We start from the raw sequence: 16,155 nt of genomic DNA, 5'->3' as shown, positions 1-16,155 counted from the left end.
TCTTCGACCAATAGAAATGCATTTTACGATTCGAATTTTTCATTGGTAAATAGTGGAGATGATGACTCCACGTGGACTGACGGTTTGTTAGATGTTTACCAAATTTTATACGGGGAGTAAACATTATTTTTCATTTCTTAATTTGATATGAATGCCGTGCATATTTATGAAATACTGATTGTTCCTCGCATGACTGTCTTCTGCAATTGATAGAATTATAGACAGAAAGGTATCAAATAGTTTAAAATGACAATTAAGTCATAATATACAGAGTGTTTTAGAAAAGATGATCCCGTCTCTAGGATAGATAGAAAACTGAAAAATATTTGGGGTTTGCTCAGTAAAAAATTTTCGTAACGCTATCCGTATTCAAGATAAAGGGCGTTGAACAAAAAAAATTACACATTTCTTACGATTTTGCCGCAACTACTGTCAACATTGTAGTGAAATTTCATACGAATACGTTTTGGAAGCTGATACATCCAATGAATTTGTTTTTATGCCTGACTCTCATAGAGGGCGATTCGTACTAAGTAGTATTGAACATAACTTTTTCAATATTAGATTTATCGAACAAAATTTCAAATTAACTTAAACATCATTCAATTCTACACCAAAAAGGTACTCTTGATAAAACTCGATATTGTGTACCGGCTTCCGAAGATTTTGATTCGAATATTATGAAGTAATAACCAATACTGGTATGAAGTAATGATAATCGTATTAATTAAACAAAAAAGCACAAGAAAGAATCCATTAATCTAAACGACTCGACAGCAATTGAGGCAAATTTCCATCGTTAGATCTTCACATTTTTTGACGAGTTTTGGGAATACGGTTGAAATGTGCATTCATCGAAGCCAGTAGTATTTTGAAAATGGTTTACGAAGGAAAAAAATTTGAGAACATCCGTTCTAAATATCAACTAAAATTTAAGAGGTAATCTCCTGAAAATTATTCTCTATATTTAAATTAATTGTTAATATCCGGTTTGAAGATGTACCTAAATGTAATGGTATAGGGTATTTGTGTCAAGGTGGAATAAAATCTCTTTTAAGTGGCATTCAAAGCGAAACTGAACGTTTTACTTCAGTGGCAACAGTAACCAAGAAACAAATAAACGGAAACATGAATAATAATTAAAATCGAATTATTATTTATAATTATAAAAACAAATTGTGTAAGTGAACATTCTACTACCTATTTAATGATGAAGACACTAAGTCAATTCATTAGTACATTTTTTTTATATACATTCGTTGTTTAAAATTCCCAAATTATCTTTTAATATTATTATTAGTGTATATAAAAATTATGTATTTGGTTAATGGATAAAACCTTCTTATGCCATTTTTCTTTAATTTATTTTATTTCAAAAATATTGGCAGCATTTAATTAAGACGCACTTATTTTAAAAGATATACCCATAGTCATTCCTCGTGACATGCTCTTACAATATGATGGTATTCCATATATATTGTTTTGGTTAATCATATCGTGATAGGACGTGGACGTTTATTTATTTAGCCACCCAAATCCACTCTACTTGCTCAGGTTTTTATTTGTGGGGACGAATAAAATATCTCGTTCACACCAATAGACGCACAAGAGATGATATAATTGAAAGAACATGACAGGCAATATGAAGAAATTGAAAACGCTATCCTATCCACCCGTCAGCCACTGATTTCATGTATAGAAAATAATGGACGACATTTTGAACACCTGGGAGTGGGCTGCTAACAGATTTAATTACTGCGGTTAAGCCAATGTAAGAATAAATTCTTAATTTCCGTTTGGACGAACCAGTCTAATGGACGTTTGAAGAAAAATTATCGCTACTACATATTTCTTAAGATATCTCGGGATAGAAGATATCGACATGCGATTTTCACTTTTTTAATGTTAATTTAGTTTACTTATAAAAGACTAACTTAAACTTCCATGCTTCTAGTTAAATTTATCGATAGAAATCACAATATTCAAAATATATGAAATAACGCCCTCTAGCATTAACGCTTCTAATTAAATTGTCAAGTATTTATATATATTTTGTATTTCTAGACAAAATTTCTTTCATAAAGCATCAAGTTTATAAAAATCGGTTATGCAGAATCGGACTTATAGATTTTTTTCGTAACAAGTTTACCACTCTTATCCACTTCTCCAGTCCTGTAGAGGAACAACTCCTATATCAGGGCCAACTCCAACAAACCTTCCTCCCATAAAAAATTTCTCTTATCCTACGTAAAAACCATTTATCTCTCTCTGAGAGAGAGTGTCTGAACCTTGTGAAATGAAAAATGCACAAAATTTCTTGAAAAACATAAAATGTCACTTAATGTGATATTTTGCTTTTTCAGTTTTATATTTTCAAATACGCCCTCTAGTGATGAACCTGAAAAACTAAAAATAATTTTCAGTGCCTCGGAGCTACTTTTGTGATAATTTTTAAGCTGTAATATAATCCGTTCTTGGGATATGGCAGACGACCATTCCTAGCCCAATATGGAAATATCCACTTTTATTTTTGTTTTATGAATTATTATCAATTCTTCAAAATAATCTTTATCTAACTCGTTCTGGCCTTCCAGAGTTCATAGGAGTAGATGATTGAGATGAACTTTGCAAAAAATTGTTACAATTTGTAGCAAAAAGGTTTTTAAACTAAAAAACAAACATTAAAATAACTAAATAAAGATACAAATAATATAAAATTACATTATACAGAAGAAAACCACAATAAGTAACAAAATTATAGGTAATAGTAATAGATAATAATTAGTATATAAGTCAATAGTAAAAATTAAACCAGTTTGCAGCATATCCCGAATTAAATATTATTATTAGAAGTCGTTTACAGAATAGAAGGCACTTTCCAGTAAATATGCTCTCAAATTATTGCGGAATTCGGGATTTTATTTCAATTGGCAAGTGATTGTGCATTTTTTTGCATTGAAAAAATATTGAGCCCTTAACTAATTCTGAGCATGGAGTAAGTAGTTAAAGGTCGTGCTCCGCGTTCCTAAGTGGATAGTTTCTGAAATTGGAGAAGCGTGCTTACGAATTAGGCAAACGAATTCAAAGATGAATGAGGGAGGAAGAGTCAGAGTTTTTAATCTTTTAAAGAAGTCCCTGCATTGATCCTGCTGTTCAGTCCGAGTAAATATCGAAACAGCTCTCTTCTGTATTTTGAGGATTCGCTCAAATTGAGTCGCACCAAACGTTCCCCAGAAGGGAAGGGCATAGCGGAGATGCGACTCAATAAGGGCGTAATAGACTGTTAAGGAGGTGGATAAGTTCAGTTCTATGGAAACTGATCTCGGCGAAAAGCAGGAGGAATTTAATTTTTTAGATAAAGCGGCAATATGAAACTCCCATTTCAAGGAATTGTCCACAACAAGCCGTAAGCATTTTACAGATTCAAAGAAGTCAATGGGGGTGTTATTTGATAAAACTTCGCACCATGATTTAAGGGTGATTAGGTCACTAGATATGGTTCTATGAAGTGCATAGAGATCAGGGTTGCTCTAAGAGAAACTAGTGTTGTCTGCAAATAGACATATTTTACCACTGATGTCTAAGCGATGTCGTTTATAAACAGAAGAAACAAAATAGGGCTTAGTACTGAGCCTTGGGGCATTCCACATTTTATTGGCTTGCAAGTATTTTATATTTGAACAGAAATGATAAAAGCCTCTTTTTGACCAATCTTTCTATGATCATCAGTTCCAGATGAGTATTTATTTTTGATGTCATTAATTGTACTGCGGGTTTAAATATCTTTCTCTGTTGCTCTAAATTTGAAAATTTAATATTGATTAAAATTGGAGTGAAACACATACCATTATAGGATGTACAAAAACAAAGTTAATAGAATATTTTTTTAAAAAACCTTGAAGACAATTGTTTTGTTTTTAACTGACCTTGTACTTTTTGTGAACGTGTATAATGAAAAGTTATTTTTAATCACCAATGTGGGAGTTCCCAAAATTTAAGGAAATTCCAAATGTGATCCATTATAAGATAATTTGTCAGTTTTATTACACTAAAATAAATGAGAATGTATAATTAGATTTTCAAATATAAGTTCCTCATTCTGAATTTTCTAACATCGAATATCGCAACCTTCCATTTAAAGATAGTGATTATTTTTTTTCTTTATCAGAAAAATACTAGAAAATTGAACTTGTACAAAGAGCATGCAGTAAATATTGCAAAAATCACATAACCTAAAACTAAAATTTTTGAAGATTTTTTGAGAGGTCCTTTCTAAAATCATTTCTAACTAAATCAAATAACATGTAACAAGGTTATAGGTATTAATATATATAATATAATAATAATATAACTTACACAGATTCTTCTTTATGCGCGTATTTTTAGCAGAGCTTCGCAGTAATGGCATCAAAAATAAATACATCAAAAATGTTTTCGAGACTGCCCGATTGCACATTAAACCCACTATATCTCTTTAATTGACGTTTCATTTCAAAATGGCACTTTTCCCAATTACCTTGAGATGGCTAAAATTATACGTCTGCATAAAGGAGGAGATTAAAATCAAGCTTCGAATTACCGCCCAATTGCACTCCTTCCCACGTTATCTAAGATCATAGAAAGATTCGTCAAAAAGAGGCTTTTATCAGTTCTGTTTAAATATCAAATATTTACTACTCATCAGTTTGGGTTTTTGAGAAACAAATGCACGAATGATACTATTTTCTTCCTCCCAAATAATTTTTACTCTAGCCTAAACAGCCATCACTCCACTGCGACAACATTTTGTGATTTTCCTAAGGCTTTTGATTGTGTTAATCATAATATTTTAATTACCAAATTGCAATACAACGGGTTCAGGAGAACACCTCTCGCACAGTTTAACTCATACCTTGCCAATTGTAAGGGTTACCAGCTTGTAAGGGTTGATCCAACGATGTCTTCCTGCAAGCCAATAGAATGTCGAGTGCTCCAAGGCTGAGTATCTAGACATCAGTGGTACAATTATATCTATTTGCAGACGACACTAGTTTCTCTTGGAGCAACCCTTATCTCACGGCACTTTATAGGACCAGATCTAGTCATCCTTAAATCATGATGCGATTCTAATGTTCTCTGTTTCAACGTTTCTAAAACTAAGTTTTATCATATAAAAATACATTGCTGCCTTTTTAATTAAATAACACCTCCATTGACTTCTTTGAATCCATAAAATGCTTAGGGCTTGTCGTGGACAATTGCTTGAAATCTAAAAAATTAGGTTCCTCCTGTTTTCCGCTGAGATCAGTCTCCAAAATACTGAACTTATCCACCTCCTTAACAGTTTATTATGCCCTTATTGAGTCGCATCCCCGATATGCCCCTCCCTTCTGGCGTACGCGTGGTTTTTTTTTAATACCGACTTATCGCACTTCCACAGCAAATAGTTTTGCTGGGAAACTTTCACCTCCACTGCGTGTTCCTGCGTCGCGGTGGGGCTCGGACGGATTGTATGTCCTCTGTTAGTCGCTTTTATCTGAACTCCGCTCTTTAATCATTATGGCACCATTAACAAATATTTCTTCATAATGATGAGCTGCCTTTCTTGTGATTCCTTCTTTTCTGTTTTGCTCCCTACGTCTCCCTTCCCCTGCTGCATGCAGGGATGAGGAGTTCCAGTCTATCTATTATCTTCTAATGTTGCTGTGTGTTTGGACCTCTTTGTCTCCTGTCCTGTTCCTTTCCTTTTAGAATTTTTTCCACCATACTCTCAACGGCTTTCCATTTAAAATCTGCTTCCATCATGATCTGCACTATATTTTCTGGTCGTAACTCAGCTCTTACTGTTATTTCAGACAAGTTTCTAATATCCGCCCACGCAGGACATCTGAAAATTGTGTGCTCTGCATTATCTATCTCCGAGCTACAGTATAGGCAGAGGTCATTTTCAGCTTTACCTATTCTTCTAACATAACTTTGGAAGGAGACATGGGCTGTCATTGTTTGGGTCAAATAGTATCCAATTTCACCACAGGATCTCTCATACCATGGCTTAATATCTGGTAGCAGTTTGTGAAGCCACACGTCCTTGTCGCTGGCGTTCCATCTATTTTACCATTTCTGTACCGTTTCTTTTCGAAGAGCCTTTTTCTCACCTGCTGTCATTCCTATCGCTCTCGATCTCTCTTCAACTAGAAGATCTATAGGTATTATTCGTGCAAGTACTCTTGCAGCCTCGGTTGAGATAGTACGATAGCCCCTGCATATTCTCAGCGCTACTCTTCTTTGTACTCGGCTGGCTACGGTGTTATATTTGTTAATCTCTAGAACACTACCCCAGATTGGAGCTGCGTATAAAAGTATAGATTCCGCCACGCACCCCAGAATCCTCCTTTTTGCTTCACATGGGCCTCCCATATTAGGCATTAGACGACTGAGAGCAGAAACTGCAACGTTCGCTTTGTTATTCACATATCTGAGGTGTTCAGTGAACTTGAGCCTTCTGTCTATGATTACACCTAGGTATTTCACATGGTTCTTTGGGTGAATGGCGAGACCTCCGATCTTAAGTTCTATTGGGCCATGACGTTTCTTCCCAACTATCATCACAGCTTCTGTTTTCTCGGGAGCTATCTTAAGTCCAACTGACCTCATCCAAGCTTCTATTTCTTCCAGAGCATCATTACACCTTTCCATTAGAACTTGTTCTGTTTTGGCTTTGATCATGACTGCGAGATCATCTGCATAGGCCACTGTCGATACTCCTTCCATTAGTCCTAAGTTTAAAACCCCATCATAGATAATGTTCCACAGCAATGGGCCCATAACACTACCTTGTGGCACTCCAGCTGTAATGGGTACCATCTCATCCTCCTCTATACAGAGAGACGCGTGGTGCGGCTCAATTTGAGCGAATCTTCAAACTACAAAAGAGAATTGTTAGATATTTACTCAGACAGGGCTCGCTGCAGGGACTTTTTTAAAATATTAAATATTCTGACTCTTCCTTCATTCTTAAATTTTTTGACTAATTCGTAAGCACGCTTCTCCAATTTCAGAAAGGTCGGTTCACAGCTATCTACTTAGGGACGCGGAGCACGACCTTTACCTACCTACTCCACGTTAAGAATTAGTTAAGGGCTCAATATTTTACAATGCAAAAAATGCACAATCACTTGCCCATTGAAATAAAATCGATATCATGTTTTCCCGCATTCCGCAATAATTTGAAGGCATATTTACTCTGTAAAAGACTTCTATTATAATAATAATATTTAATTCAGATATGCTGCATACTGGTTTAATTTTACTATATACTTATTATTACCTATTACTATTACCTATAATTTTGTTACTCACTGGGGTTTTCTTCTGTATATTGAAATTTTATTTTATTTGTATCTTTATTTAGTTATTTTTGTGTTTGTTTTTTAGTTTTTACAATATTTTGTGTACAAATTGTAACATTTTTTTTACAATAAAGCATTTCTCTCTTTCTCTCTCAAATACAAAAGTTAAAAAGCGAAACGTTTGTTAGGTACGATCTCTATAGGGTTTTATTTAAGGTTTTCTAAAAAAAAAATTCCACTAAAGTTTAGCGAAAAAGATCTTATGTAATTTACCCGGTGTATAGAAAACTTTTTAGTCAAGGTTAAAGTATTCTTGTTTTAAAATGTTTGATATAAGTACTATAGTAATAATATATTAAAAAATATCTTATACTAAAATGTGCCAAATTCATTTTTTGAATTTTTAAATAAGAATTAACCATATAATTAGTTTTGAAAAGTTTTTGATTCATTATCATACGATACCAATCGATCAATATTTGGAAAAATTATTGTTTGCATGGAAAATGAAACACCAAAAATTTTAAGTCATATAAATATTAAAATATATTTAAAAGTTGTTTGCCTCCTTGGAATATCATAAACAAGTTTGCAAACATTCAAGGTTACATAAAATTTAAGAAATATGTAAATTTATTTTCGAATAACAAATGTACAGGGCGATACATGCAATATATGAACCAAGATAACTATTTTTTAATTTTATAATAGCTGATGTCATCTTTGTATGTTCCTGTTACCATTTATGTTTACATTTGGTTTGTTATAACATGTGCTTAAATATTTATCTATTTATAATATTAATGTAGAAATTCTTTTGTAGTTTCAAACTATTAACATTTCCATATATTTCCAAATTTATAATGCTAATATTTGTTCCAGGAGGTAGTACAGACACTATAGCATACTGTATACATGGTACTGATGACACAACTACTGCTGTATTACAAATTATATTTGGAGACACTCTAGGATTAGATCTAGTATCAGTATATGATGAACATAGTTTACTTAGTTTATATGCTAGTACGTTAAGTTATGGTTACCTCGGTGATGTGGCCTACCATAGCGACCAATATCGATGGATGGGGCCTCGTAGATATGATTACTCAGGTTGGAACTTTATTATTTAAAATGAAAAACTAAAAGTATGTTCTTAAAATTATTTTTTTTTAATAGTTGAATAAATAATAGTAAGTTTTGGTCAAATTTTGTTGCAGGTTTTAAGAAACTAGTAAGTAATAGAGGCTACAATGGCGAACTAGCCATATATTCTGAGAATGATGGTGTAGTTCAGGAAATTCCTTGCCACGAAAATTGTGATATATGCAAAGCAAGTAAAAATATACAAACTGATAGATTAGGCTGTAAATGGAGAACCCTCTCTGGAAAATTCTTTATGGTAACTAGTGCTAACATAAGCTGTGCTTGTAGTCGAAGTCCGAAGGGTATAGCTCCTTTTAGTCATTTAGGTGATGGGATGGTACATTTGGTATTAGTCAAACATACTTCAATAATAAACAATTTAAAATTATTGATAAGATTATCCAAAAATGAGGCTTGCATCGAAGATTTACCCTTCGTCGAAACATATTGCGCTCGAGAATTTTGTTTCAGAGCCATTGAAGGGGGTAGCAAATGGAACTGTGATGGGGAAGTACAACATCAGATTAATATACGTGCAAAGTAAGTTATACCCGTAAATGCTTTAGAAACAATACAAGTTATTATAATATAATATAAATATTTACTAAAGATTTGGAATTCGGGAGAAATTTTTATTTGTGTACATAGATTATGCTTTCTAAAATCACTAACATATGTACTTGTGAGGTTAATAATATTGTTCCAAATTTAATAATTGCTCAAATACTATTTAAAATATTATTGCCATGCTTCCTTTTGCTGTTACACGTCTGTTGATGACATACAGAAATGATTTTCTACAAAATGAAGTAGGAGAATTATAGAAAAAATTATATCAGGTCTGGCGTAATCAGTAAAAATTACTTCTGTTTGTGTCAATATATTTCATTATACATACCGGAGCATTGCTAGTGATTATTGTTTGATGAAGTATGGCTTTTTTGAGGGAATATAGTCAGAAATTGACACATTTTGACCGTGAGCGCTATAAGAAGAAAGTTCAGGAGTGTGGTTTCAGCTGCGGTAAGAAGATATGGAGGAAAATAAGGACCAGTGGCCACGTATGACCGATTTAGACCGACTGAAATACTTAGTTTTCCGCACCAAGCTATGAAGAATTACATGAGTTTAGAAGCTCACAATTTCCTTACCTCTCACTTTGTATTTTCTCCTCCAAGTCTCCTGCCAGGGAAACGTGTGATAGTGCTTGGCAAGGTTTTTATTCTACTTGTTGTGCATGCGGCACCATAGTGTTCTATTTCCTCTGTTCGTCTGGAATCAAGATTTAACTCATCATATTTTGTCTTAGTGTCCGAATAACTCTTCTTCTCACTTTCATTGCTTTCAATTCTCCTATATCATTTTATGTGTGTCCCTTCATATTTCCATTCTATGAAATAAGACACTACTAAACAGTGTTTCTTTTTCTCCCCTGGATTTCAATTTCCCTGTTGAAATTTACGTCTTAAGTCCCTAGAAGGATTTTTTTAGATATTTCCAGTTTTTTTACTTTTTCTCTATTATATTCATGTTGAACGTTTTCATTGGGAATATGGATTGATGATCCACATAGAATAGATGTATAAAAAGCAATATGGGTAATTAGTCATTGGTACTATATATATATATATATATATATATATATATATATATATATATATATGAGGGGTCGGCTTGTTGTTAGAAATTTCACGCGCATCACGACTCATTTTTTAGTCTAGCAAAGTATTTATCTGCCCTATGAATACAGTCTAGTACAGCACAGTTCACCATATTTCAGTAATTTTTTAGAAGAATTGGAAGACAAAGTTATGATGCTATGATGATGATGATGGTTTGTTTACGAAAAACGCATCAACAATAAGTTTCAAAAATAAAACTTGAAGACATTCAATTCGTCAACCTAAAACTACCCATTTCAAATTTATCTTCCCATAAAAAACTTTGGGCATCTCCATAACAGTAGTAGAAGTAATAGGTTCGTTCCAACCCATCAAAAAACCATCCTTGGTACGGTAACGATTCTGCGCAATAGAGATTATGTATTCAACCAGACAGTTACCGTTATATGAACGATTTTGTTTTGCGTTTCCAACCGACTTAGGTATCGTTTGTGAACCGTTTCAGGGACGGTCTTTTCGATACTTGGTTCCAAATAAGATCCCGACTAGCAGGTTGGAACAAACCTAATATTTGAAAAAACTATTTGTAAAACCACTCTATCATCCAATGGGCCCAGAATTCATTCTTGGTACAGCCAAAAGAGTTGCTATTACGTCTTTCAACAGTCTTCTTGCAATGCAGGTTCTGCAAATATGGATAAATACCTGGCATGAAAAGCTATATCACACATTGGTGGGCCTTCTGTCTCTCTTACCAAGCAACTGGACGATCAAGAATGTCACTCTTGCATGGAGAAGGAAGAAACTGCAGACCACGTCATCTGTGATTGTCTAGCACTCACACGTACGCGGTTTAAACACTTGGGCAAGCCTCATAGCTTACGTCAAAGTGCCTGATCAGCTTTACAAACGACATCGGCCTTAAATAATTCAAGTGGGGTATGTCAGTAGGTCCTATCAGAAGGTGTACGTACTTAACGGTCATTGGGCGCCCACAATCGTACTATCAACAAGGAAAACACATTCATTTTTTCTAAAAATGTTCATTTCAATATATAAATTGCAAATAAACAAATACAGAGGTGTAAAATGGATTAATGTAGAGATTGTAGAAGTCGGATTAGCTGGGTGGTATTTTTTAGATCCCAAGATCTATATATAATATATACGCGATATGAATAGTCATAAATAAATGACAGGGCGATTTTTAAATATATTTGCAACTGTTCCTCAGTTATGGACTTTTCGCGATGCCCTAAAGAAACGCATTTTAATTTGTCTTATGTGATGAGGTCTGGGGGCATCGCAAGGGATCGTGGACGAGGACATACTTTGTCGATTACTCCACTGAAAAACTATTCTATTGAGGGTCTAACTTTCTATTTTTTTTTTAGAGTAAGATGTCAATTGCTCACTATATTCAGCAGAGGAAGGCCAAAGAATTCTACAGCTGATCCCAGTTGCTGTGGATTTTAAGGATATTTTTTTTATTGTAACAACAAAGTATTGACTCAAGTATTTTATTCACCTATTCCTCCAAATAGTATTATTTTTTACATTGGTATATTATGACATTTATGTATTTATTTAATATACTGTAATGAATTGTTTATTTCCTAAATTGAATCCATAAATTTTAATTCTCTGAAATTTTAATTTTAGTAGGGTATAATTAATAAATTATTATAATTCCTTCTTTTGTCAGATAGAGTACAAGTTTCTCAATAAACCCCTGTCCACCTAGGATTTGAATTATTTTAAACTTTTATATTTCCAAAACAAATTCATCAATCTTACAAAGAAATGTTAATTGGCTACGACACCATCCGGAAATAAATGCATTCAATATAACTTAAAATAATTTTATTTAAAAAAATATATCAAAAACAATTACTATATAGAAATGGTAAAAATATATAGGATGTACAATAAGAAAAGTATGTTCGAAGAGAGCACACATGGAAATAAAAAAATTGTTCTATTTAGGATATCAACAATTTATTTCATACTCCAAGTATACACAATTTTTAGCTGTCTATGTTTTGTAACATTTATTATTCATTCCTTTATTTATGTTTGTGGAATAGTGAAAATAAATTATTTTTTTCAAGCCTTTTTGTGTTTTATTTATTAAAAGTACAATTAAACTGTGTCCTTTCAAGAGTATAGTTATTAAGAAGGTATGTCTCCCTTTATCTTCGATAACTGTTACTTACAATAGGATTGGGCATGCATAATTCAATCGATAGGTTGATTTTTATAATTAAAACAGTTTTAATAACTGTAGCATACATATATACTTAATATAAAGAAATACGTGAAGAGTGTCAATTTATACTTTGATCGATTAGTTCTTTGAGATATCTAATTACTTGTATTAGTCTTTAATTATATTTTAACTCCTTACTCAATTATGGTGTAAGTATTCCACTTGGACACCTCCAGCTTGTTTCTGAAGATTCTGCCTTTTTGGAGTTTACTCCTTAAAAATCGATTTGCATTTATAAGGAGCCCGGTATGAGAAAAATGTGAGGAGTAAAATCTATCGATGAATGACCTCGTTACGTTTTTGGTGCGCACCCTATGATGCGCAACTTTCTAATTTTTCAGTGTCGACATACTTATATTGATGTTTTTATTATAAATATCAATAATTAATATTGTTATTGTGAAGTTTTAATTTTTATCATTGTGTTCCGCTAAAGTGAACTGAAAGTATTTTCAAATAACTATGGCAGAAAGAGGTGTAGATGATATTGCCGGAACATCTAACAAACATGTGGTTGCAAGGTATGTTATAATTCATGTATTATATGTATGAGCATGTCCAATTTGTATTTATTAAATATTTTAATAATTATCGATGTAGTTCATATAAATATATATTTGAAAACAACACATAAAATTAGATAATCAACCCAATATGAATTATCGAGCACATCTGAAATTGACTATTGTAAAAAGTTTAATGTAAAATATTTCGTTGATTAGTTATAATAAATGTATATGAAATGAATAAATTGAATAAATATATATTTATATATGTATATTATTTTCATTAATTAACAAATTTACCCTTTTATACAGTATCAATCTTTTTTAAGTTAAATAAACTCTTTTTGCGTCTAGTTAGACTATCGAACTTAAGGAGTAAACTCCAGTCGTGCGTCGGAGCTGACACACACAATTTTTGATATTTTTTTTCTAATTGACTAATTAGTGCAGCTTGTTTTCTTGTTGGAATTATCTAGTCTCCTTTTTGATTCCTATTTTTTGGTTAAAGCATTGATACTCTTCTCTAGTTTGGCTATGGTGGACTAGGCTTCAATGAGTTGTTTCTTCAGTTCCTGGTTCTTTGTGCAGGCTCCAAATAATAATTTTCCTTCTGCATAGAGGAATGGATCTGGGCTTGTTTATCCTAGCTGTTTGACTCCTGTTATTTGGTTAAAGAGTTGATAGTCTTCACTAGTGTGGCTACAGTGGACTAGACTTTGATGAGTTGTTTCTTCGGCTCCTGGTTCTTTGTGCAAGCCCCAAATAATCATTTTCCTTCTCCATAGAGGAATGGATTTGGGCTTGTTTATCCTAGCTGTTCCCTGTTCCTCCATAGATGGTGAAATGGATTATAACTCATCTTCTATTTACCAATGAATAACATTCTTGATGTTTACCTTGACTAAACTTAAGATTATGAACTGTCGAATTGGATGCATAAAGCATAAGTGCACTCCGACTCTGTTGGTGAGATAGATTAGGTAGTCTTCCTGAACAGACAGTCCATAATCTAATGTTTTACCACTACCTTTTTTTTGTGTTTATATTCAGTAAGATGAGTCTTTGTAGCCTATCCTCGTTCACTTTTACTTATATCGTAGTTGCGCTACCAGTCAAGAAAACCATTATGTTTCATTATTTCAGATTGGTGTTTAAAATAATAGTAGCGATCCTAAATTCTGAAAAACAGATTGTGCTAATAGAGAAAGTTACAATCGTGCAATGCTTATACCTCATATATCATAAAGTAATATCGGATTGTTATTTTCGCTCAACTTCACTGCTTGACTATAGTGTACACAACTAAATACAATAAAAACACATTACGAATTATCTATCTAAAACGTTAACAGTCAAGTGAGTTATTAAAATTAGCGAGTTCGATCTGGCTCTGTAAAATTATATTTACAATTCATAGTCTATTGAATTCTATTTCTAATTACAAAATTTAATTGTACGTATTTTATACAGAATCTAAATTTGATTAAATTTCTTCTTCTTCAAATTAGAAAGGCCTCAGTTACAAAGTCTATTCAGAGCTTTATATTTTGTTTCTTCAGATATGTTACGATTTATAAATTATTCGATTGAGACTCAAATAAGTGATTGCAAATTTACTTATATTGTAAATATTTCAATTATGCTGAAGAGAAAAGAAAAAATTATGTTCTTTCTTCCATAGTACAAATAATGTTTGTGGTGCTTATTAAATTGGAGATGAGTTTGATATTCTCACTACTTAGTAATTGCCAAACTCCTAATGTATCACTTCGGCTAACCAGTAAGGAAAATTATATTATGGCCGAATAGCTATATCAGATGAGGACTTTTTAATCTTCAAAAATAAGAAGTTTTTATTTTAGAAACCGCACAGTACAAGAAATATCTTCGTTATAAGCAATTTTTGTAAATGGGGTGAATTTACAATCATTTATAAGCTTATCATTTTCTATAAAGATTCATGAATCCCAACCTATCTGTTTTTGAAATCTAAAATATCTTATCAAAACAGGCCGAATAACAAAATCAACTCAGGTCTTTCTAATTTCAAAGAAGAAGATTTATGTTTTGCCATGATTTATGCAATTGTTTTCCGTATTATCAATGTCTATGTTTATATAATTTGCTAAAATTCGAGCAAATTTGTTATATTTATAATTTAAAAAAATATATAATTATATCAGAGTATTTATTTTATAGTGCTGTATGTCTTTTTGGATTCATTTATTTAGTAAATGAGGTTAAACTGGTGAGTAAATAAAAAGAGACGTCAAGAGCATAATAATATTTTGTTTTAGATAATTTAATAATCGTTTTAAGAACATTATATATTACATATACATATTTATATAGTTATTAGTAAAATATTGTGTACATACTGTGAATCAAAAAAATGAGTAAAACGACCAGTGGCACTGAGGATCCCGATGATATTACCATGACTGCACAAGACCTACATATTTTATCTGAATTGGATAGGTAAGGCTTTTGCGACTTTATTCTAGCAACAGAAGACAAATAAACCTTTAACAAACCATTAGAAATTAACAGAAGTGATAAGATATAAACATAACCAACAAGATAAACACTTTGGTGATATTGGCTTTACTCAATGGAGGTTTCGCAAAAAAATATTGTCTAACATATCTAGTAAATAGTACAAAATATTTAACGAAGACCAGCTATTAGACATTTCTCAAAAATTATAGAAGATACAATAAAAATTTTCTATTAAGGGTCTTCATTTTATGTAATTCCATAACATGAAATACTCCATATATTTTTGCCCTTTCGGTTTTTGTATTTAATTTATAAGTCATGGTCCTGTGTATAAGTATTATTTTGCACCAGTAAGCTATTTATGTTCTTTTTGCTTACTTATAATTGAATGAGTACTTATGTAGCTATTCATAAATATATGACAAATTGAAGATCACATCACAAATAGTTGATGAGATTTATGAATTATTATATCTTTAGCCGTCAGTATGGATTTTTGTTGTTGAATCAGCCAGAAAATGCATCCAAAAAGGCATTAGTCCAAAAGGTATGTATCTATATCATATGTAATTAAAATATGACACTATGTACTCAAGTTTAACTACTTTGCTTAAACAAAATTTAATTTTTTCGTTGTCTTATTTATTTATATATTACAATATTTCTAAAGAATACTAAATTTTGTTGCATGCTTCATTTTATACAGTATCATTTATTGGGTTTATCAATGTTTATTCGGGATATTTCATTTATTAAAAATATATACTTTGTAAACAAAATACAGG

General features: G+C 32.1%; 2 protein-coding genes and 1 long non-coding RNA gene across 4 annotated transcripts in view; 2 read left to right on the top strand and 1 right to left on the bottom strand.

Annotated features, from left to right (window-relative positions):
- LOC130451229 (ceramide kinase) overlaps positions 1–12,901 on the top strand; it is a 30,065-nt gene extending 17,164 nt beyond the window's left edge. The window contains exons 4-6 of the mRNA XM_056790114.1: positions 8,211–8,441; positions 8,549–9,014; positions 11,491–12,901. Of these exons, the coding sequence (XP_056646092.1) occupies positions 8,211–8,441; positions 8,549–9,014; positions 11,491–11,572 (779 nt within the window). The 3' untranslated portion in view covers positions 11,573–12,901. The remainder of the gene's footprint in view (positions 1–8,210; positions 8,442–8,548; positions 9,015–11,490) is intronic.
- LOC130451230 (uncharacterized) lies at positions 12,078–14,386 on the bottom strand. Its single transcript, XR_008910696.1, has 2 exons — positions 14,103–14,386; positions 12,078–14,049 (listed from the first exon to the last, which is right to left on the bottom strand). It is a non-coding gene; the product is annotated as an uncharacterized LOC130451230 (long non-coding RNA).
- Positions 14,387–14,904: 518 nt separating this feature from the next.
- LOC130451226 (lysine-specific demethylase 6A) overlaps positions 14,905–16,155 on the top strand; it is a 109,472-nt gene continuing 108,221 nt past the window's right edge. The window contains exons 1-3 of one of the 2 annotated variants that reach the window (XM_056790110.1): positions 14,905–15,119; positions 15,169–15,349; positions 15,851–15,917. In XM_056790110.1, the coding sequence (XP_056646088.1) occupies positions 15,264–15,349; positions 15,851–15,917 (153 nt within the window). In that variant the 5' untranslated portion in view covers positions 14,905–15,119; positions 15,169–15,263. The remainder of the gene's footprint in view (positions 15,120–15,168; positions 15,350–15,850; positions 15,918–16,155) is intronic. The other variant, XM_056790111.1, reaches the window with a different exon arrangement.

This window comes from Diorhabda sublineata, chromosome X (assembly GCF_026230105.1).
Source record: "Diorhabda sublineata isolate icDioSubl1.1 chromosome X, icDioSubl1.1, whole genome shotgun sequence".
Taxonomy (NCBI): Eukaryota; Metazoa; Arthropoda; class Insecta; order Coleoptera; family Chrysomelidae; genus Diorhabda; species Diorhabda sublineata.
Note: the sequence above shows the minus strand (reverse complement) of the source record. Positions and strands in the feature narration are given on the sequence as shown.